The following is a 24667-nucleotide window of genomic DNA, read 5'->3' as shown; positions in this document are numbered from 1 at the left end:
GATGGCAGAGGGATTACTTAAGGTGGGATGTGAGCAGAAAGAAAAAGGTTGAGATCCCCTGAGACAGAGTAAATATAGGTCGGCCTTTTCCACTGAGGGTGAGTGAGATACAAACCAGAGGACATGGGTTAAGGATGAAAGGGGAGAAGTTTTGGGGAACATTAGGTAGGGGCAACATCTTCACACAGAGCATGGTGAGGGTGTGGAACAAGTTGCCAGATGAAGTGGTGAATGCGGGCTCAATTTTGACGTTAAAGAAAAATTTGGACAGGTACGTGGATGAGAGGGGGTGGAGGGTGCAGGTTGGTTGGACTAGGCAGAAAAGAACATAGATTAGAAGAACCGAAGAGTCTGCTTCTGTGATGAACTGTTCTGTGGTTCTAAATCTTGGCAAGGCAGGGTTGTCTTTTCCACAGAAGCAATGCAGTTTGGGTCTGTGTTCCTTGGAGTGTATGTGTTTACACCCAGAGTGATGGGTGCCTGGAATCCATGGGCAGGGGTGGTGGTAGAGGCTAGTACAATAGGGACATTTAGAAGAGTCTTCGACAGGCACATGGATGCATGAAAAATAGTGGGTTAAGGGTGTGAGAGTATTAAGGGTTAGATTGTTGTGTGGTTCCCATTACTGTTCCGTAGTGTTCTCTGTCTGGTACAGGACAGGAAAAGACTACTGAGGATTGTGAACTCGGGCAGCCCCATCACGGGCATCAGTCTTCACTCCATCGAGGACACCTACAAGAGGCGGTGTCTCAAGAAAGCAGCCTCTATCTACAAGGACCCTCATCACCCAGGCCATGCCCTCTTCACACTGTGACCATCAGGAAGGAGGTCCAGGATCCTGAAGACACATATTCAACTGCACAAAAAATGCTTCTTCCCCTCCACCATCAGGTTTCTGAATGGACAATGAACCTATTGACATTACCTCACTTTTTCTCTTTTTTGCAGGAGATTTGTTTTTAAATTTGATATTTACGGAGTTGTAATTTATAGTAATTTTGCACCTTGTTCTGCACAGTCCACTAAACAACAATTGTCGAAACACACATGTTCGCAACAAGAAACTTGATTCTGATTCAGAAGTGAAATGAAGCTGTTCTCCTCACAGGGCAGTAAGAATTGTGTGCAGTTCTGGTCAACCAGCTATAGGAAGGATATCAATAAGATTGAAAGAGTGCGGGGAAGATTTATTAGGATGTGGCCGGGTCTTCAGAAGTTGAGTTACAGGGAAAGGTTCAACAGGTTAGGACTTTATACCCTGGAGCGAAGAGAATGAGGGGAGATTTGATTGAAGTTTATAAGATTATGAGAGGTGTAGAGAGAGTGGATGTGAGATGCCTTAGATTGGAGAGATAAATATGGGAGGTCATAGTTTTAAGATGGAGGGGGAAAGGTTTAGGGAGAACAATAGGGGGAAGTTCTCCACTCAGAGAGTAGTGTTTTAAGAATAAATTGAATAGATACATAGATGGGAGAGGTCTGGAGGGTTATGGAATGGGAGCAGGTCATTGGGACTAGGGAGGTGATGGTTGGCACAGACTATAAGGGCTGAATGGCCTGTTTTCTGTGCAGTGCCATTCTATGGAGAGTGGTGGGTGCCTGGAATGGGCAGTCAAGAGTAGAGTTGGACCCAGATACAATAGTAATGTTTAAGAGCTATTTTGACAGGCACATAAACGGGCAGGGAATAAAGGATACGGACAAAATGATGATGGGTGTGGGGAGGGTAAATGCAAGCAGGCTTTTTCCACTGAGGCTGGATGAGGCAGGAACTAAAGGTCCTGGGTTTATGGTGAAAGAGAAAAGAAAATCTCAGGGTCGCATGTGAAGACATGAAATGTGTTCGGACAATAAATCTGAAATCTGAAAAGGGAAATGTTTAAGCCCATAAAACATATGAGCAGAAATAGGCCATTCGGCCCATGAAATAGGCCATTCGGCCCATCACATCTGCTATTTAATCATTTTCCCACTCAGCCCCACTGCCCGGCCTTCTCCCCATAACCCGTCAAGCCCCTGGTAAATCAAGAACCAATTGATCTTTGCCAATGACCCGGCCTCCACATTCCACAGATTCACTGCCCTCTGGCTAAAGAAATTCCTCCCCATCTCTGTTCTAAGTGGTCGCCCTAAAGTTGTGCCCTCTTGTCTGAGACTCTCCCGCCGTGGGAAATAATCTTTCCATGTCAACTCTGACAACGCTTTTCAACATTTGAAATGTTCCAATGTTCCTGTCCGGCGCCTGCCTGCGGTTCAACCTTTCCAACCAGAGATTTGACACCATCATCTTTCCAACTTTGAATCAACAGTGCTTCACGGGGAAGGGGTGAAGTGGGAATGGTCAGCAGGAACAGGTGGGCTGAAGGGTTGTGACCCTCTGTCCCTGAAACTCCAGGGTAAAGATGCGGCACTTTAGACATACGGACCTGATTGATTTTCTCCGGAACATTCATCACCCGGAATCCATACATCCGGATTCCCATGTTGAAGACATACGACAGGATCCTGCGATCCAGCTGGAAGGCAATTTCTCCGATCACTCTCCAATGGGGATTATCTCCTGAAAGGCAACCATAGGAACATAGGAAATAGGAGCAGAAGTATGTCTCCGCCTCGTCGCCTGCACTGCCATCGAACATTACAGCACAGAAACAGGCCCCTTCGGCTCTTCTAGTCTGTACTGAACCATTCTTCTTCCTCGTCCCACTGCCCTACACCCAGTCCATAGTCCCCCACACCCCTCCCATCCATCTACCTCTCTAAATTCTTCTTAAATGTTAAAATTGAGCCTGCATTCCCCACCTCAGATGGCAGCTCGTTCCACACCCCCACCCACTCGCTGTGTGAAGACATTCCCCTTAATGTTCCCCCTAAACCTTTCCCCTTTAACCTTTAACCCATGTCTTCTGGTTTGTAATTCACCCACCCTCAGTGGAAAAAGCCGATCTACATTTACTCTGTCTAGACCCCTTATAATTTTAAATACCTCACAAATCTCCCTTTATTCTTCAAATGTCCAGGGAATAAAGTCCTAATCTGTTTATTCCTTCCCTGTAACTCAGTTCCTGAAGTCCAGGTAACATCCTAGTAAATCTTCTCTGCCCTCTTTCTATCTTATTGGTACCTTTCGTGTAGTTCAGTGACCCAAACTGCACACAGTCAATAAAATCAGGGCTGATCAGATGACAGATTCATCTGCCTTTTCCCAATATCCCTCAATTCCCTTACTATGTAGAAATCTATCCAACCTGGATCTTGAGGCTGTGTCCCCTAGTTCTGGTCTCCCCCACCAATGGAAACAACTTAGCTTACCTATACCTTTCATAATTTTATGTTTCTATAAGAACCCCTCTCATTCTTCTAAATACCAGCGAGTACAGTCCCAGACAACACAATCTCTCCACTTAGGCCAACCCCTTCATCCCTGGAATCAACCTGGTGAACCTCCCCTGCACCGCCTCCCAAGCCAGTACATCCTTCCTCAAGTAAGGAGACCAGAACTACACCCAGTTCTCCTGACGAGCCTCACCAGAACCTTGTACAGCTGCAGCAGAATGTTCCATTTTCCTTAATAATAACCTGTTGTACCTGCAACCCAACCGTTCGCGATTCATGCACAAGCATTCCCATGTCCTTCTGCACGGCTGCAATCTCTTGCCATTTAGATAATAATCTGATCTTCCATTTATCCTTCCAAAGTGGATAACCTCACATTTGCCAACATTCTACTCCATTTGCCAGGACCCTTAACCTGTCTACATCTCTCTCCAGACTCTCTGCACAATTTGCTTTTCCACTCAATTTGGTGTCATCAGGCAGATACACGACACTCAACCCCCTCTTCCAGATCGTTACTGTACGTCGTGAACAGTTGCGGGCCCAGCACCGACCCCTGCGGCCCCCCGCTCACCAACGTTACATACAATATTAGTTTGTGGGAATCTCTCCTCCAATTTCCTGGCATCAACTTCTCAGGGTAAGAGTTTCCTTCGAAGTGCAATGCACAAATGTGCTGGGGAAACACAGCAGGCCAGTCTACAGCCATGGGAAGTAAAGGGGAGCCAACGTTTCAGGCTTGCGCCCTTCGTCGGAGATAAGCAAAAGCAGGCAGGGGCCTGAATAAAAAGGTTGGGAGGCTGGGGAACAAAAGAGAAGGAGGAAGGGTCAGGGGAAGGGAGGAAGGGTCGGGAGAGGGAGGAAGGGTCGGGGGGAGGGAGGAAGGGTCGGGGGGAGGGAGGAAGGTTCGGGGGGGGAGGAAGGGTCGGGGGGAGGGAGGAAGGGTCGGGGGAGGGAGGAAGGGTCTGGGGGGAGGGAGGAAGGGTCGGGGGGGAGGGAGGAAGGGTCGGGGGGGAGGGAGGAAGGGTTAGGGGGAGGGAGGAAGGGTCGGGGGGAGGGACACCGGCTAATGGTCATGGGTGAATATGGGTGGGAGGTTAGAAGATAAAAAAAAGCTGAGGTGGTGGGGGGAGAGGGCAGCTCTCTGACAGGAGGGAAGGGAAGGGGGTAGGGAGCTGGAGACAAGGAGGCAGAGATATAAGGAAAGAGAGAGACTCGGGAGAAGGGTTTAATGGAAATTGGAGATCGATGTTAATGCCGTCTAGTCGAGAAGTGGCCAAACTAAATACCAGGTGCTGGTCCTCCAGTTTACTGCTAGCCTCTCTTTAGCAGTGCATGAGGCCATGGACAGACATGTCGGTGGTGTGTGGAATGAAAATAGTCGGGTAGTGGGATCTTGCAAAGTGTCTAAGAGATTGGCTATGTGAGTATTTGGATGGCCAGGAAATTATTAGGGATTGTCAGCATGGCCTTGGGCATGGTAGGTCATGTTTAGCCAATCTGATAGTTTCAGAAGGAGGTTACCAGGAAAGTTGATGAAGGAAAGGCTGTGGATGTTGTCTACATGGACTTTAGTAAGGCCTTTGAGAATGTCCCTCATGGAAGGTTGGTCAAGAAGGTTCAGGTGCTCAGTATTCATGGTGAAGTGGTGAACTGGATTCTACAATGGTTGGACGGGAGAAGCCAGAGGGTACTGGTAGATGATGTCTCTCAGACTGGAGGCCCGTGACGAGTGGTGGGCCTGAGTGATCAATGCTGGGACCATTGTTGTTTGTTGTCTATATCAATGAGCTGGATGATAATGTGGTAAATTGGATCAGCAAGTTTGCAGATGACACTAAGATTGGAGGCATTGTGGACAGCGAGAAGGGCTTTCAAAGCTTGTAGAGGGATATGGTAAAATGGCAGATGGAATTTAATGCAGACAAGTGTGAGGTGTTGCATTTTGGAGGGACAAATCAAGAAAAGACACACTGAGGAGTACGGTAGAACGAAGGGATCTGCCGCTCTGGCCCCGGATTCCATGTCCAGTCGTACCGTGCAGTGGCTCCATTCCTAACGCACGCAGCCCTGGTCGTGGTGGGGTCAGTAACCCTTGTCCTCCTCCAAAGCCCCGTCTCTTTAAACTTTGTCCTGAGGAAATGAACGAGGAAACCCTGTATTCAAAATCACGAGGGGAGTAGGTTGGGGGTGAAAACACAGTATTTTGCCCAATGGAGGGGAATTGGTAACCAGCAGACGTAGGATTTACAGTGGGGGGGGGGAGGGTGGGAACCTTAGGGGTAACTTTTTTTTTTTTACACAGAAGGTGGTGGGTGTGAGGAACGGGCTGCCGGACATTGTGGTTGAGGCAGGTTCTAAGACCAGAAGACATCGGAGATGAACTCGGCTATTCATCCCATCGAGTCTGTCCTGCTGTCCCATCATGAGCTGATCCATTTTCCCACTCACCCCACTGCTCGGCTTATCCCCATGTCCTTTGATGCCCTGGCTGGTCAAGAACCTATCAATCTCTGCCTCAAATACACACAGAGACTCCACAACCAACATCTGAAGATTCCCCACCCTCTGGTATTGCAATATTTGAGAAACGTTAGGACGGATACATGGATAGGATGTGGGATTAGCGGGGTGGGACATTTATGATGGTATCAGCTGAAGGGCCTGTTCCCACGTTGCATGACTCTGTAACCAGCAATTATATTCTTGGTATAAAGTTTTGAGTTTTACCATCCAGAGTGAAAAACACTCAAATTATCAATTCGATTAGATTTGCTTCTCCGGGGGGGAGGCAGGTGAGCAGGTGACTAATGGCAGCTGTTCACATGTTGAAGAGGTAAATCTTAAAATCGAACCCACACTGATTTTAATGAAATATGTCCCAATACTAACTGCTTAATACACAATAAGTGCTGGAGAAAGTCAGCAGGTCAGGCAGTAATTTGCACAAAGCAAAGATACATAACTAGTTTAGCAGGGGGTGGGAACCAGAATGTGAGGGCAGAGATTAGGGTAGAAGGTCAAAAGCATGATGCTATGAGCTCTGAGTTGGTGAGGAAGGGCAGGCGGGGTCAACATGTAAAGTTCGCCAGTTAGAGAAGTTGAAATGTGTCTATTTCAACACTAGGAGTATTAGGAATAAAGGGGATGAACTTCGAGCGTGGATCAGTACGTGGAACTACGATGTAGTAGTTGTTACAGAAACTTGGCTGGAGGATGGGCCAGATTGGGTCGGGGTTTAGGTGTTTTAAAAGTAATAGCATGGGAGGTTGGGGGGGTGGGGGGCGGGAGTAGCATTACTGGTCAGAGACAGTATCAGGGCTACAGAAAGGGAGGACGCTGAGCCGGTCTGGGTGGAAGTCAGAAATAGGAAGGGAGCCATCACTGTGATGGGAATAGCCTGTAGGCCCCCAAATAACCCTCAGGACACAGAGGAGCAGATAAGCAGGCAGATTTTGGAATGGTGCAGGAAATACATGGTTGTAGTTATGGGTGATTTCAACTTCCCTAATATTGACTGGCACCTACTGACTGCAAGGGATAGATGGGGCTGAATTTGTCAGGTGTATGCAAGAAAAATTCCTGACACAATATGTGGACCAGCTGACGAGAGGAGAGGCCGAACTGGATCTGCTTCTGGGCACTGAACCTGGTCAGGTGACGGCCCTCTCCGTGGGGGAACATTTTGGTGAGAGTGACCGCAACTCCCTGAGCTTCAACATAGCTATGGAAAAGGATAAAAACAGTCAAAATGGGAAAGTGCTTGACTGGGGAAGGGCTAATTATGGAGGGATGAGGCAGGAACTAGTGAGAGGAAATTGGAAATGAATGTTTAAGGGTGAAAGCACAGAAGTAATGTAGGGGAAGTTTAGGGACCAGTTGTGCTGGGTTCAGGACAGGTTTGTCCCACTGGGACAAGGAAAAGATGTTAGGAAAAGGGAACCATGGATGACAAAACAGGTGAGGCAATTAGTCAAGAGGAAGAAGGAAGGTTATATTAGATACAGGAAACAGGAAGGGCGGAGGAAAAGTATATGGTAGCCAGGAAGGAGCTTAAGAAAGAACTTAGGAGAGCTCAAAGGGGGCATGAGAAGGCCCTGGCATGTAGGATTAAGGAGAATCCCAAGGTGTTCTATGTGAATAACAGAAGGATGATGAGAATAAAGGTGGGGGCTGCTAAAGGATAAAGGAGGCAACATGTGCCTGGAGGCAGAGGAAGTTGGGGAGGTCCTAAATGAATACTTTGTGTCAGTATTCACAAGAGAAAAGGACCTTGATCTGGGTGAGGTCAAAATTAAACAGGTTTGTGTGCTGGACAATGTGGAGATTAAAGAAGAGGAAGTGTTAGATCTTCTTAAAAACATCAAGATTGATAACTCCCTGGGGCCGGATGTGATATACCCAGGCTGCTGTGGGAAGAGATAAGTGGAGCAGTAGCTATGATCTTTGAGTCCTCTTTGGCCATGGGGGAGATGCCGGAGGATTGAAGAATGGAAAATGTAGTCCCCTTGTTTAAAAAAGGAAATAAGGAAAATCCTGGGAATTATAGACCGGTGAGTCTTATGTCAGTGGGGTGTAAACTAATGGAGAGAATTCTTAAGGATAGGATCTATGAGCATTTGGAGAAGTGCAGTCTACTCAAGGATAGTCAGCAGGGCTTTGTGAAGGGAAGGTCGTGCCTCACGAGCCTGGTTGAGATTTTTGAGGAGGTAACAAAAAAGATTGATGAGGGTCGGGGATAGATGTGGTCGACATGGATTTTAGCAAGGTATTTGACAAGGTCCCTCACAAGACACTCATTCAGAAGGTCATGAGACATGGGATATGTTGGATAAAAATTGGGTTGTAGGAAGAAAGCAGAGAGCAGTAGTGGATGGAAAGTATTCTATCTGGAGGTCAGTGACAGGTGGAAGGGTCGCAGGGATCTGTTCTGGGACCCTGCTCTGTGTGATTTTTATAAATGACCTGGATAAAGAGGTGGAAAGATGAGTCAGTGTTTGTGGATGACATGAAGGTTGGAGGAGATGTGAATGGAGCTGAAGATTGTCAAAGGTGACAAAAGGATACAGACAGGATGCAGAGTTGGGCAGAAAAATGGCAAATGGAGTTCAATCAGGATAAATGTGAGGTGATGCATTTTGGAAGGACAAACCAGAGGCTGAGAACAGGTTTGATGGTCGATTATTTAAGAGTGTGGAAGAACAGAGGGATCTTGGGATTCAAATCCATGGATCTCTCAAGGTCGCCGCACAGATAGATAAGATAGTTAAGAAGGCCGATGGAATGCTGGGCTTCATTAATAGGAGGATTGAATTCAGGAGTAGAGAGGTCATGTCACAACTCCACAAATCTCTGGTGAGACCACACTTGGAGTATTGTGTTCAGTTCTGGTCACCTCATTACAGGAAGGATGTGGAAGCTATGGAGAGGGTGCAGAGGAGATTGACCAGGATGTTGCCTGGATTTGGGAAACAAGTCTTAAGAGGCAAGATTGGCAGAGCTGGGACTTTTCACTTTGAACCTTAGAAGGATGAGAGGAGACTTGATAGAGGTTGATAAGATTACTCTCTGTGTAAAAAAAAACTTACCCCTCCCATGTGTTTCCTGATCCTGCCCTGGGAAACAGGTTCTGGCTGTCCATGGGCAGACATGGTGTGGGAGTATGGCACAGAATTGAAATGGGTGACCACTGGGATGTCCCCACCATATCAGAGGATGGAGCCGAGGTCCTCAACGAACTGATCTCCCATCCGACATAGAGGAGATCACAACAGAAGAACCAGTTGCAGTTTCACTGGGAAGGACTGTCTGGGGCTACGACTGGCGGTGAAGGAGGACGTGTGGGGGTAGGTGAAGCATCTCTTACCATCACGGGGTAAGTGCCAAGAGGGCGATTGGGAGGCAGGGAGGAGTAGATGAGGGAGTCACAGAAGTAGTGGTTCCTGTGGAAGTCAGAGAGGGGAGAAGAAGGGAAGACTTGTCAGGTGGGTGGGATCATGTTTTAGGTGGTGGAAATTGCGGAAGATAATGTGTTGGATGAGGAGGCTGGTGGGGTGATCGGAGAGGACAAGGGGAACCCTATTTTTGTTGCGTCTGGAGGCAGGGGGGCCTGGGCAGATGTGCGGGAAATCGAGGAGATGCAGGTAAGGGCCAAGTTGAGGGTGATCGATGGGAAGACAGATTTTTTTGAAGAAGGTGGAGATGTTGGTTGATCTGGAATGGAATGAAACACGAAAGTCTGCAGACTCTGTGACCATTGTAAAAACACACAGACGTCTTCTGGTCTTTGCTACTCCTTCCATGGGAACAGAGGTGCTGGTTGTCTACCATAGAACCATAGTACATTACAGCACAGAAACAGGCCCCTTTGGCCCTTCTAGCCTGGGCCAAACCATTTTTTTTTTGCCTAGTCCCACTGACCTGCCCCCAGTCCATAAATTTGCTCAAATTCTTCTTAAATGTTAAAATTGAGCCCACATTCACCACTTCAGCTGGCAGCTCGTTCGACACTCCCACCACTCCCTATGTGAAGAAGTTCCCCCTTGTGATCTACCTAAACTTTTCCACTTTCACCCTTACCCCATGTTCTCTGGTTTGTATCTCACCTACCCTCAGTAGAAAAAGCCTATTTATATTTATCCTGTCTAGCCCTTCAATTTCAATTTCAAATCTCCCCTCATTCTTCTACGCTCCAGGGATTAAAGTCCTAACCTGTTTAGCCTTTCCCTGTAACTCAGATCCCGACGTCCAGGTAACATCCCAGTAAATCTTTTCCGCCCTCTTTCTATCTTATTAATATCTTTCCTGTAGTTTGGTGACCAAAACTGCACACAATACTCCAAAATTGGCCTCATCAATGTCTTGTACAACTTTACCATAACATCCCAGCTCCTGTACTCAATACTTTGATATATGAAGGCCAAGATGCCAAAAGCTCTCTTTACAACCCTGTCCACCTGTGACGCCACTTTCAGGGGATTATGTATCTGTACTTCCAGATCCGTCTGTTCTACTGCACTCTTCAGTGCCCAAACATTTACCTTATCTATGCCTCTCATAATCTTGTGGACCCTCTGTTAAGTTCTCCTCTCATTCTTCTATGCTCCAAATTGAAAAGCCCCAACTCTGTTAACCTTGCCTCATAAGATTTGTTTCCCAATACAGGTAACATCCTGGTAAATCTCCTCTGCCCCCCTCTCCACAGCTTCCACATCCTTCCTATAATGAAGTGATCAGAACTGAACACAATACTCTAATTGTGGTCACACCAGAGATTTGAAGAGTTGCCACATGATCTCTCTACTCTTAAACTCAATCCCCCTATTAATGAAGCCCAGCCTCCCATAGGCTTCTTAACTGTCCTATCAACCTGCGGGAAGACCTTGAGTGACAGATGAAACATGATGCCCAATCTCAACCCCCCCATCTCTGCTTCTGTAACCCTTCCCCACCCACACTGAGCTGTCAGCTTGCATGGCGCTCACCTTTAGATTCTCTCCCGTCAGTCAGCTGTGGTTCAGGCATCAGACTGGGCCCTGGAGCTGTTGCTGCTGAGGGGTGGGGGGGGGGGGGTGGGTGGAGAGAGGGGATGAGAGGGGGGGAGAGAGAGAGAGAGAGAGAACAGAGCAAGATGGAAACAGCAATGGTTCAAGCGGCAGAGACTTGGGGGTGACCTGCCTGGGACAGGTTATCTGACTCTGAGCAAATGTCAAGTGGTTTCCCAGCTCCTTGAGGGGCAAGACCCTTGCCAGGAACCAGGAATTTGGGACCTCCTTGGTCCTCTCCCCATACCCCTACCTAAGTCCATTGCTGGCTACCAGGAGGCAGGGAGCACTGCCCACCCCCTCCACGAGCCCCTCCCCAAGCTCTCAATAGGTCGTAATGGAACTGAGGCCCCTGAGCCCCCGCTGGGCACCAAGTAGCTGGGAACACTCCCACCCCCCGAGCCCCTCCCCAAGCCCTCGCTGCACCCTCCTCTGAGCTGGGATCTTCTCGAGACCCTCCCCCAGTCCATCGTTCTGCACCTTTGAGCTAGAACCTCCTCGAGCCCCTCACTGAGTACACAATGACAGGCAATGCTCCAGTCTAATGGGAGAGCCCTTCCCCTCCCGGTATCACCCACAACTTCCTACACCCATCTCCCCACAGCAACGACAGGGCCTCCCTATTTACGAGCATTTACAAGCATTTGGAGAAGTCCAGTCTTCTCAGGGTTAGTGAACAGGGCTTTGTGAAGGGAAGGTCCTGCCTCACGAGTCTAATTGAGTTTTTTGAGGAGGTAACAATAGAAATTGATGAGGGTAGCGGGTAGATGTGGTCGACATGGATTTTAGTAAGGCATGTGACAAGGTCCCCAATGAGAAACTCATCCAGAAAGTCATGAGGGATGGGATCAGTGGAACCTTGGCCGTGTGGATTCAGAATTGGCTTGCCTGTAGAAAGCAGAGAATGGTAGTGGATGTAAAGTATTCTGCCTGGAGGTCGGTGACGAGTGGACATTGCAAGGGTCTGTCCTGGAACCCCTACTCTTTGTGATTTTTATAAAATTGACTGGACGAAAGAGCAGAGGGATGGGTCAGTAAGTCTGTGGATGATACGAAGGTTGTGGATAGTGTAAAAGGTTGTTGTAGGTTACAACAGGATATAGATAGGATGCAGGGTTGTATCTGAGGAGTACAGTCCAAGAACCATCAAAACCCTCATGGGCTTATCCTTTCATTCCAGGAATCATTCTTGTGAATCTTCCCTGAATCCTCTCCAACACCAGCACATCCTTCCTGGGATAAGGAGCCCTCTAATCCTGAAGTCATGCCCTCTTTTCCTTGACTCCCCTACCAAGGGAAACAACTTTGCAAAATCTACTCTGTCCAGGCCTTCCAATATTCAAAATGCTTCTACGAGGTCCCCCCATCGTTGTTCTGAACTCAAAGGAGTGCCGTCCAAGAGCTGCCAAACGTTCCTCACATGCTAATCCATTCATTCCAGGATTCATTCTTGTAAATTTTCCCTGAACCGTCTCCAATGACAGCACATTTTTACTAAAAATAAAGAGCCCGATTATGTACTCCATTCTCAAGTGGTTCTCAATCTTTTTCTTCTCACTCACATCCCACTTTAACTAATTCCTATGCCATTGGTGCTCTGTGATTAGTAAGGGATTCTTAACGTGGGATGTGAGTGGGAAGGGAAGGTTGAGAATCACTGCTCTTGACCCAATTGTTACTGAAATATTTTGCTTGAGAAAAATTGCCAATGGCCCATTTCCTTTGGAGTTCTGAAACCGTGCACATAGCGAGTCCATGAGGGACGATTCAAACAGTGGTTCTCAACATTCCACTCACAGACCATCTTAACCAATCCCTTACAAATCACAGAACACCTATGGCATAGGAAATACTCAAGGTTGTATGTGGATGGGAAGAAAAAGGTTGAGAATCACTGTTTGAATCGTCCCTCATTGACTCGTTATGTGCACGGTTTCAGAACTCCAAAGGAAATGGCCAAAGACAATTTTCCTCAAGCAAAATATTTCAGTAACAATTGGGTCTAGAGCAGTGATTTTCAACCTTCCCTTCCCACTCACATCCCACCTTAAGCAATCCCTTACTAATCACAGAGCACCGATGGCATAGGAATTAGTTAAAGTGGGATGTGAGTGGAAAGGTAAAGTTTGAAAACCACTCCTGTTCTCCAAGTGAGGCCTCACCAGTGCTTTATAAAGTCTCAACAGCACATCCCTGCTCTTAAATCCTATTCCTCTCTACATGAATGCTAACAGTCACCTTCTTTACCACTGAATCAACCTGGAGGCCTTCGTCAGGTAGCCCTCGAACTTGGCCCTTGACTGACAAACCTGCACTCTGTGCCATGGATGTGTGGCTTGCAAGCCTGATGGGGCAAGTTCCTGCTGCGGGTGGTGATCGGTGGGCGTCAGGAACTGGTGGTGCTGACAGCATTGCAGGGATGTCCTGGGTAGTGGCATCAAGCCACTTTGCTGGACTTCTCGGGACTGCCGGGAATCAAAAGGAAACAGGATTTATTGTCAGGGGACACACATAACATCACATACAACCCTGAGATTCCTTTTTCCTGCGGGCCAGGCTGAATTACCACTTAATGGCTCAATGTACACATATAAACAAATAAGAAATGTAAACAAACAGACTCTGCAATACAGAAATATTCAATATTAAATAAATTTCACAAGTCAGAGTCCTTAAATGAGTCCCGGATTGAGTTTGTTGTTGAGGGGTCTGATGGTGGAGGGGGAGCAGCTATACCTGAACCTGGTGGGTGCGAGTCTGGTGGCACCGATACCTCTTTCTTGTTGGCAGCAGCGAGAACAGAGCATGTACTGGGTGGTGTGGATCCTCGATGATTGCTGTTGCTCTCCGACGGTAACGTTCCCTGTAGATGTTCTCGATGGTGAGGAGGGTTTTACCCATAATATCTTGGCCTGTGTCACTCGGGGGCATTGAAGTCAGCGCACTTTCCACCACACCTCTGTAGAAATTTGCTAGGGTTTCTGATTTCATATCAAACCTCCACAAACTCCTGAGGAAGTAGAGACACTGACGGCTTTCTTCACGCTGCCATTGGTGTGTTGGGTCCAGGACAGATGCTCTGAGATCGTGACTCCCAAGAACTTGTATGTGCTCATCCTCTCCACCTCTGATCCCCCAACGATCGCTGGATTTTATCCCTCTGGCTTTCCCTTCCTGAAGATAACAATCAGCTCCTTAGTTTTGGTGCGAGGCCATTGTTGGTGCATTATTCAGCCAAGTTTTCAATCTCCCTCCTGTAAGCTGACTCATCCCCTTCCTTTATACAGCCCACTACCGTGGTATCAGCGGCAAATTTGTACACGGCGTTATGATCGTTCCTGAACTCAACAACCAGCTCCTTGGTTTCGGTGACATTGAGCTAGGGTGCCTTTGGCCCCTTGACTCTCCCAAGTGGTCATTCACCCCAATCTCAATTGGGAGAGAGGTTATCCTGGAAAGGTTATCGCAAGAAGGGCTGCAGCACCAGGCCACATCCTGGCTCCACTGTGAAGACCTCTTGCCTGGGGAGGAGTGGCCACTGTGAGGATGGTGTCGCAGAACCACAGTCGGGGTGGTCCCATGTCCTTGCACTGCATCTCAGACAGGCTAGATGAGATTTTTCCATACTTTCCACTATGGTTGCTGCAGAGAAATGGATTGGAGGTCAATCCACAGGACCATAAGAGTGGCAGAAAGAATCACTGGAGTCTCTTCCCCCCCCCCCCCCCCCCACCCACCCCAACCTCCCCATTGACATGATCTACCAGGATTGTTATCTAAAGAGGGCGAGCAAAATCATTGAGGACCCTCTCCACCCTGCCCAAAGTAACTTTCAGCTGCTCCCTTCAGGGAAGAGATACAGGAGATCAGAACCAGCACCACCAGGCTGGGGAACAACTTCTTCCCACGGGCAATGAGAACGCTGAATGACCAAAGGAACTGCTCACACTAACCATAGTTAGTGGTCAAGCTGCCCCTCATGTTTCAGCCTCCACCACCATCCCCGACAAGGCATTCCAGGCACCCACAATTCTCTGTGTAAAAAATGTACCCCTGATGTCTCCCCTAAACTTCCCTCCCTTCACTTTGTGTTTGCTACTCCCTCCCTTAGGAAACAGGCACTGAGCTTATCGATGTCTCTCAGAATCTTGTCGACCTCCACCAAGTCTCCTCTCATCCTTCTTCGCTCCAGAGAGAAAGTCCCAGCTTTGCTAGCCTTGCCTCATAAGACATTTTCCAATCCAAGTGTTACAAACCCAGAGGACCCAGTACCCAGCAGCAGTAGATATTCACCAAGACAAATGGTTACTTAAACAAAAGTTGCTTTTAATTATCTTTAAACATGAAAACAGAATCAAACTTTAACTTATCTATTAACTTACTTAACCTAACTTAACCCCCTTCTAATTCTAAGCGCATGTGTCTGTAATGTGTGTGTAAGTTCAGAAAAGTTCTTTGGTTTACAATCCAATCTCACTTCTCACTCCTCCAAGTTCACTGGTTGCAGGCAATTCTTATACTGTGCACAGAATTTAACATTTATGAAGTTCACCAGGCTTTGGTGCTTGAAAGGTAAATGGTTACTGCTCAGGAAGGTTCTTGTCGGTTTTCAGAGAGAGATTTGTTGTTCCAGGACACCCACAACAGATTTATTTCCATCAGCCACTTCAGTGTCTTGCTGACAAAACTTGCCCCTTCATGGTTCTCCAGATGATAAACTCTTTCTTTCAGGTCATCACAGAGTTCCTTTTTGTTTCCTTTATTCCAAGTGAAACATTAAACAGCAATGCTCTCCTCTTGTTTGAACCACAAGGGCTTTGACCAGGCTGAACAAAGCACTTACAAACCTGTATGACTCAAACGACATGACCCTCCTAGAACAGCTCCAGACAGTCTGCGGCTCCAACAAGACCTATTTGACCTACGACCCCCCTGTATGTTTCAAATGGTGGGAGGAAACCGGAACCCCAGGGAAAATCCATGCAGACATGGGGAGAATGTAGAAAGTCCTACGGATAGTGCAGGATTTGAACCCCAGTCCCAATCGCTGGCGCTGTAACAGCATTGCGCCAACCATGCTGCCCCAAAATGAAGGGAGGAAAGTTTAGGGGAGACGTTAGGGGTAAGTAAGTTTTTTTTTCCACACAGAGAGCTGTGGGTGCCTGGAATGCCTCGCCGAGGGCGTGGGGTGGATTCTGAAACATTAGGGTCATTTAAGATTCTCTTAGACCAACACGTGGATGGAAGAAAAATAGAGGGTTATGAGGTAGGGAGGGTCTAGTTTTAAATCAGCATATCATCGAAGACTGAAGGGGCTGAACGTGATGGAATGTTCTATGTTATAGTTATGCCCTCTCATCTCTAGTCCCTTTCACACTTGCATCCCAGTAAATCGGCCGTCCAGTGTCCCAGGATAGGAATGGGGCTTTGGCCTTTCACACTGGACCACTCCTAACCGGGACACTGAACGGTTTCACACTTTCTATCCCCTGTGTTTGGTCTGTTCTACCTTTAATAGGAAGTGCCTGCAGTGGAATTGCCCCTTTCACTCTTGCCTGATCCCAATGCCGGTGTCTGCAGACACCAGGTATTGTGCCAGGGGTCAAGGCCAACAATCCCCGGCGTGGGATGACATCATCTGACGCTGGCGTTGAGCAGATTTTGCTTTCACACCAGACACATTAAAGGCCGATTGGCGTTTGATTCCTGGGATGCTGGCAGGTGTGAAAGGGGCTTTAGATTCACCTACTCTGGGGAATAGTCCCTATTGACCGTATTGAAGGACCTCATGATTTTACAGATCTTTAATAAGATCCCCCCTCTCAATCTCCTGCACTCTAAGGAAAACAGGCCCAGTTTTTCTAGTCCCTCACGATAACTTCCAGATCCCAACGCTGGGATTGCAGCTTACAAGCGAGTGCTGGTTAAACTCAGCAGGTTACGCAGCATTCTTTATGTAGGAGGTAGACAGAGGTAAAGAATTTCATGTATGTTACATTCTCAATATAGTATCACGTGACAGTAATGGAACATTTCCCTTTACATAAGCAACATTTCAGGCCTGGGGCCTTCATCATCAACGTGTGAGCAAAAAGCAGGCAGACATCTCAATAAAATGGTGGGGTTGGGGGGGGGGGGGAAGAGTGCATATCCACAGGCAAGTGGATGCGGGTGGGAGGGCAGAGAGCAAAAAGGTGGGAAGTGATAGGGGAGGGGGGATGAGTCTCTGAATGGGGAGGAAAGGGGAGAGAGCTGGAGGAAAGGTGACAGAGGGGATAGGGAATAGGGGGAGAACAGGAAGTGGCTGAATGAAAATCAAAGAAGTCGATGTTAATGCCATCTGGTTGGAGAAGGCTGAGACAGAACATAAGGTGTTAGAACATTGAACACTACAGCAGAGTACAGGCCCTTCGGCTCTCGATGTTGTGCCGACACATATATTCCTTAAAAAAAAATTCTAAACCCACCCTACCCCGTAACCTTCTATTTTTCTTCCATCCTTATAACAATATAACAGTTACAGCTTGGAAACAGGCCATCTCGGCCCTTTTAGACCACACTGAACCAAGTACTCTCCTCTAGTCCCATCTACCTGCACCTTGCTCATAACCTTCCATCCCCTCCCATCCATATTCCTATCCAATTTTTCCTTAAATGACAAAATGGACCCTGCCACCACTACTTCTCCCAGAAATTAATTCCACACAGCCACCACTCTCTGAGTGAAGAAGTTCCCCCTCAAGTTCCTTCTAAACTTTTCCCCCTTAACTCTTAACTCATGACCTCTTGTTTCAATCTCTCCTACTCTCAATGGAAAAAACCTATCCACGTCAACTCCATCTATCCCCCTCATAATCTTAAATACCTCTATCAAATCCCCCCTCAACCTTCTACGCTCCAAGGAATAAAGACCTAATCTGCTCAATCTTTCTTTGTAATCTGGATGATGAAACCGTGGTAACATTTTCGTAAATCTTCTCTGCTCCCTCCCTACCTTGTTAATATCCTTTCTATAATTCGTTGACCAGAACTGCATACGGTATTCCAAATTTAGCCTCACCAATGCTTTGAACAGTCTCAACGTCACTTCCCAACTCCTATATTCTATGCTTTGATTTATAAAGGCCAGCATTCTCAAAGCCTTCTTCACCACCCTATCCACATGAGGTTCTACCTTCAGGGAATGATGAACCATTATTTCTAGATCTTTCTGCTCCTCTACATTCCTCAATGCCCTCCCATTTACTACGTATGTCCTGTTTTGATTATTCCTACCAATATGAAGCACTTCACACTTCTCAGCATTAAACTCCATCTGCCATCTTTCAGCCCACTCTTCTAAGCGTCCAAATCCCTCTGCAATCTTTGAAACCCCTCTTCATTATCCACAATTCCACCTATTTTAGTAACATCTGGATATTTACTAACACTTTACCCCCCCACCACCATCATCCAGATCATTACTGTAAATGACAAACAGCAAGGGACCCAATACAGATCCATGAGGCACACCACTAGTCACCGGCCTTCAACCTGACAAACAGTTATCCACAACGACTCTCTGGCATCTCCCTTCCAGCCACTGTTGAATCCATATGACTAGCTCAAAATTAATACCAGATGACTGACTAAGAGTCTCTTAAATGCCTCTAATGTTCCAGCCTCCACCACCACCCCTGGCAAGGCATTCCAGGCACTCACAATTCTCTGCATTGAAAACATACCCCTGATGTCTCCCCTAAACTTCCCTCCCTTCACTTTGTACACATATCCCCTGATGTTTTCCATTCCTGTCCTGGGACAGGTGTTGTCCGTCCACCCTATCTATGCCTCTCATAATCTTGCAGACCTCTATTAAGTCTCCTCTCATCCTTCTACACTCCAAAGAGAAGAGCCCCAGCTCTGCTAACCTTGCCTCATGAAACTTATTTTCTAATCCAGGCAACATCCTGGTAAACCTCCTCTGTTCCCTCTCCATGGCGCCTACATGACCTCTCTACTCTTGAACTCGATCCTGCTAAAAATGATATCCCTTGGAAGCGTTGTTCCTCCAGTTTTGCTGTGGCCTCAGTTTGGCGGTGCATAGGGCCATGGGCAAACACATTGAAGGGACTCTCTTTTCCTTTTCTTTCTTACTCTTTACAGCAGGCAAAAGATCATAAATAACACCATAAGATAAGATATAGGACAGTGTTCTCAACCTTTCTTTTCCCCTTAAATACCAGGTAATCCCTTACAAACCACAGAGCACCTACCACATTGGATATCATTGGTGCTCTGTGGTTCATAAGGGATTATGTAACTGGTACGTGAGTAGAAAGAAAAGTATTGAGAACCACTGATATAGTAGTAGAAGTATGCCATTCAGCCCATTGAGTCTACCCCATCATTCCATCATGAGCTGATCCATTCTCCCCACTCCATCACCATCTCCCCATAAATTTTAATCACCTGACTATTCAGATACCGATCAATCCCTGCCTTAAATACCCTCAACGACCTGGCCTTCACAGCCGCCCATGGCAGCAAATTCCAGGGGTTCACCACCCTCTGGCTGAATAAATTCCTCTGATTTAAATGAGCCCCCTTCAATTCTGAAATTGTGCTCCCTTGTCCTTGACTCCCTTACCATGGGGAAAAGCTTTGCCACATCTACTCCGTCTAGAAATACAGTTGAAATATATCATGTACATGACATTTTTATGGATTATTATGTGATAATAAAAGGAATCCTTGAACCTTTGAACCTATTTTTGTCCCTTCACTAACACCAAAAACCCACAAAACTAATTAAACACAGACCCATTACCACCAGGCTGTTTAGCAGCAGGAAATTATTTCTCGAAACCCACAATTTACCTGGAAATTTGCAAGTTGAATCATCGGGAATGAAGTTTACTGCAGGTATCGCTGTTAAAAGGCAGAGGAAGTGAAATTATTATCCCCCTGGGTTATGCGTCAGGTCAAACTCCCTTTGTCCCTCAGACGTCCTCACCACTCCATCCCCAAACTGATAGTTTGCAGAGTTCTGTTTCCAAACAGAAACCTGGTCTTTGATATTGTTCAATAATACCAGTCGAGCACCCTTTATCTGAAAATCACGGAACAGAACTGTTTTCGATTTTGGAATTTTTTTGATTTTGGAACATCATTCACTCAGACGTAAAGATACAGGCATTCACATTACAATACAAATATCTACATCTGCGCAGATTAACTAACTTGGACGTAGATTGAAAAATCTACACTCAGTAATGCACGGCCTACACCCGCTACATCCCGTTCTCCGATCAGGATTTCCAAACTCCATCCCATATTACCCTATGGGATCACGGACGCAAAAGGTTTCGGATTGTGGATCATTTCGGGTATTCGCAGAAGGTACCTGTATTGGGTATTGCCCAGTGCTCAAAGGTGTTGGGGAAACTCAGCAGGTCACGCGGCGTCCACAGGAAGCAAAGGGGAACCAATATTCCGAACCTGCGCCCTTCGTCAGGTAGAAGTAAAATGCAGGCAGGCGCCTGACGAAAAGCTGGGGAGGGGGTGAGGTGGAGGAGAAAAGGAAGGAGTTGGGGGAAGAGCACAGGCTGACAGCTCATTGGTAGATACAGGTGGGAAGATCAAAGAGAAAGATTCTAGGAAGTGATGGGGAGGAGGTGTCTCGCTGAATGGAGAAGGGAAGGGGTGGGGAGCTGGAGGAGAGGAGGCAGAGGGATAGGGGGAGTGAGATCCCTGTGTGTGTGATGTTTGATGTTCTCCCTGGGACTAGATTTGTTTCTGCAGGTGCTCTGGTTTCCTCCCGAGTTTTAAAGTCGTGCTGGCTTATTGACGAATGAAATGTTGTACAAGTTCCCTCATATGGATGTATGGCAGGGAATGTTTATCGTAAGATTCATTCATTTATCTTTGATCACTCCTATTGTTTTACTAAAAGTCTCCACATTAAGAGCTGATCGAAAGGACAGTATTCCTCATGGACCTGATGGGCTGGAGAAGTCCCTGTTGATAGGAAGGTTGGAGAGTGCTACGTCTCTGTGAAAACACCAAAATGCTGCAGGAGTCAGTTGGTCTCTTTAGCGTCTATAGAAGTCAAAGATATATTGGACAACGTTTCGGGCCTGAGAACCTCATCGAGGAAACATCAGAAAAGGCGGAAACAGGATTTGTCTGAAAGTCCCCGAATTCAAACAATGGGGGAGGAATCCAGACCAACAAAAGGTGTTAATTAGATATGATTAGGAACTTGGTAGAATTTATCATGTCTGTGTGGAAGGAGACAGGGAATGGAGAGATGACGGGGAAAGCCAGAGTGGGGGGTGTTTGGGGTCTTAATGAAAGGCAGAGAAGTTAATATTTAAACCATCCAGTTGGAGGGGCCCAGTTGGAAGATGAGATGTTGTTCCTCCAATTTACGGGTGCTCTCAGTCTGACAGTGCATGAGACCATGGACAGACATCTTGGTAAGGGAATGGGGTGCAGAATTGAAATGGGTGGCCACTGGGAGATCCACACTATTGTGGCAGACAGAGTCGTGGTGCCCAACAAAGCAATCCCTGGTCTCGCCCAGTCACTCGGCCGACACGTCTGTGCTGAACACGATGCCCAAATCGATCTAAACCACTGCTGCTTTTACCTGATATCCCTCCACCCCCCCTTGTCTGTCGAGAAACCTCTTCAACATGACAATCGTATCTGCTTCCACCACCACTCCTGGCTGCCCGTTCCAAGCGCCCGCCACGCTCAGGGTGAAATATTTATCTTGAACGCCTCCCTTAAACTCCTTCTCCCCCACCATAACACACGTCCTCCCGTGTACGCCACTTTAACCCTGGGGAAACCATTCTGACTGCCCACACCATCAATACTTTTGATAATTTTATAAACTTCTGTCAGGTCACCTGATAGAATGGACTAAACTGTTCTTATGGGAATAATTCTGGACGATAAACATATCCCAAAACTTTTCAACATCAAACACAATAATTATTAGGCTTTATCTTGGCGGACTTACGTTGATAGTTCTGGGTCAGATCCACAGGGATGGCTGGGTCAAATGCTGGAAACCCACCTGCAAACAGGATATTGGTCGTCACAACCAGGGCCAAACCACCAAAATGTATAGAAGGGATGATTATAGAACCATCAAACACTACAGGACAGGAATAGGCCTTTCGGCCATCCAGTCATGCCAGTCTTTTATTCTGCCTGATCCCATTGACCAACACCCTGACCATAGCCACTGCCCCTCCACTCCCCATCCCGCATCTCTCTCTTCTAAACAGACTCCCTTCAATCCTGACGCTGTTCCCTCATGTCCTAATGCCATATTTTAAGAGGATAAAAAAGCTAATGTAGAGGCAGATATTCTCCATCTTTACATCGTTCCACTCACCATCATAAAAGCTCCAAGGGCAGATTCCGCTGGCGAACTCCGATCCACCTCGCAGGTACATTTGGAAGTGGAGCAAGGTGGCTCCACCCCCTCCATAAAGGCAAGGCCAATAAAAGCGGCTGCAAAGGGGTCGGGCCTATGCTGTCATTAGCCTGCAACGCAGGAACGTGTTATCTCAAATCCTGTCTGTGCACTCGGCCATGAACGTTGAGCTGGAGATCGGCTCGAGTCCTAAGGCTGCTTGAACAGATTTCCTCCAGTCGCCATTTCGGATGTAGTCTGCTTTCCCGTCTCCGCGCGTTTGTTTGACATCATGGAGCCGGGCGGCACTACGGAAACTCTTGCCCGGCTTCCCTCAGCTCTGGGAGATGAGTCCCAACGCTGCTCAGTATGAAGGCAACACTGGAGGAACCTTACAGGCCTTATCTGTAAAAGGTAAACTCCCCTTCATTTTTTCGTTGAGCCACCTTAATAAGCGGTTGCGTCATAAAAGGGCTCCAGACTCTCCCACCATGGGAAACAATCTACATCTCAATGTTCAACATATTTCAGTGAGATCTCCCCTCATTCTCCTAAAGTCCAGTGAGTCCAGGCCAAGAGCCGTCAAATGCTCCTCATATGATAATCCTTTCATTCCTGGAATCATCCTGGGAACCTCCTCTGAACCCGGTCAAATGTCAGTGCTTCCCTGTCTTAAATGAGGATCCCAAAACTGCTCACAATTCTCCATGAGGTTTCCTCAGGAACACTGTATTACAGGCATCGTACTGGTCAGCCCACCCCCGTTACTGTAACTTCTCCCCCTCCAGGATCCCTAATAAAGGTTGCCCCGCCCAATCTCTTCCCTCAGAACAGCCTTGGAATCGGGTCAGCATCATGCAATATCTGCCTGTAATTTATAGCAATTAAGCCTATTAATCACAACCTGATCTGTCAGCTCTAATTGATGGAGCTACAGCCTCAACATCACATCCCTGCTCTTACATTCCTGAAGCGAACGCCAGCTTTGCATTTGCCTTCTTCACCACTGACTCACCCTGCAAGTTGACCTTCAGGCCATCTTGTGCGAGTTCTCCCAGCCTCCTTCACATCTGGAAATTTTCAGTTTACTCCACATTTTGAAAATTGTCTGCCCGCGTTTATTTCTTTGACCAAAATGCATGACAGTACCCTTTCCTTCCAACACCTTGGTAAACCTCTTCTCGATGATGCGGAGTTATCTCGCCACTGGTTCATCACAGGGACATCAGGATCTGGGAGATAACATCCCCAAACTTTTAGTGCTGCGGTTACCTGAGCGTGGTCGACGGGTGCCTGGGCCACAAGGTCTTCTCCTTCCCGGGGACCTCTCGCTCTCGTTGAGTCTCGGCACCTTCCTTGGGCTGCTCGCTGCTTCTGACAGGGAAGTAATCAATGCAAATCCGGATTAATGAAGGTCCCTTTCCTGTACGGGACCATGGGTCTCTGTGTTGGTGACGAGTGATCTGGAAACATGTTCCACGGTCAGAGGAAATGTAAAGTCTGTTACTTTAGCGCGGGCATCTACTTTACACAATCGAACGTTGGTCAGGACGTGCCGCCGAACCCAGGGAGCATCCTGGTGAAATACACAAACATGCTGGAGAAACACAGCAGGTCACGCAGCACCCGCAGGGGAACCAGGGCTCCTGTGAATGGTGCATTGGAGCCCTGCTCCACAGTGCCCTACTGCTAGGAACTGGTTCAGGCGGCTCCATACAGGCCTTAAACAACCTGTTAAAGGAGCCAATTGTTTTATTTTAACATCCTGCAACCACACAGGTCTGTGCCCAAGATGGCGGCGCCTGTGCTGGGCAATGTACCGTGAAGGGTTGCAGACTCTGGGGGAGCAGCAGACCCAACGTAGGGACCCAGGAACAGGGTAAACCCCGTACCCCTCCCCCGATAAAGAAAGGCATAGGAGACAACTCTATAGGGAAGGTGAGCAGGGCGGCGGACCAGCGAGGGGCTCAGCGGCTGAAGGACTGCCATAGATTTCAAGTTGTGGGCGACCTGAGGTCAAAGACTTCATGGGCTGCGGGCCTTTGGAGACTGGCTCAAGGAAACCAGGTATCGGAACTGGGATATGAGAGGGCACTGAGGGCAAGAAGGGCTCCCAAAGGGCTTCGGATGCTGAAGGCTTCATGTTCATGTCAAAGGTTCATATTTGGAGCTCGGGTTGTCAGTGGATCGAATTGTGAAGTCGCGGGATCGCTGGAGGGGAATCCACGGACACTCAGTGACTCTGAAGGGACTCTCTTTTCCTTTTCTTTCTTACTCTTTACAGCAGTCAAAAGACGATATAGGACAGTGGTTCTCAACCTTTCTTTTCCCCTCAAATATCACGGTAGGTAATCACTTACGAACCACAGAGCAC

General features: G+C 47.5%; 1 protein-coding gene across 1 annotated transcript in view; it reads right to left on the bottom strand.

Moving 5' to 3' along the window:
• The window catches only part of LOC138751967 (uncharacterized), a 115747-nt gene that overhangs the window by 3278 nt on the left and 87802 nt on the right, over positions 1-24667 (bottom strand). Inside the window, exons 21-27 of the mRNA XM_069915041.1 lie at positions 23566-23667; positions 21892-21948; positions 19740-19790; positions 13190-13345; positions 10821-10886; positions 5374-5469; positions 2427-2560 (exon numbers count right to left, since the gene is read on the bottom strand). Of these exons, the coding sequence (XP_069771142.1) occupies positions 2427-2560; positions 5374-5469; positions 10821-10886; positions 13190-13345; positions 19740-19790; positions 21892-21948; positions 23566-23667 (662 nt within the window). The remainder of the gene's footprint in view (positions 1-2426; positions 2561-5373; positions 5470-10820; positions 10887-13189; positions 13346-19739; positions 19791-21891; positions 21949-23565; positions 23668-24667) is intronic.

Source organism: Narcine bancroftii, chromosome 1 (assembly GCF_036971445.1).
Source record: "Narcine bancroftii isolate sNarBan1 chromosome 1, sNarBan1.hap1, whole genome shotgun sequence".
Classification (NCBI taxonomy): Eukaryota; Metazoa; Chordata; class Chondrichthyes; order Torpediniformes; family Narcinidae; genus Narcine; species Narcine bancroftii.
The sequence above is the reverse complement of the archived record's forward strand: the minus strand, read 5'-3'. Positions and strand labels throughout refer to the sequence as shown.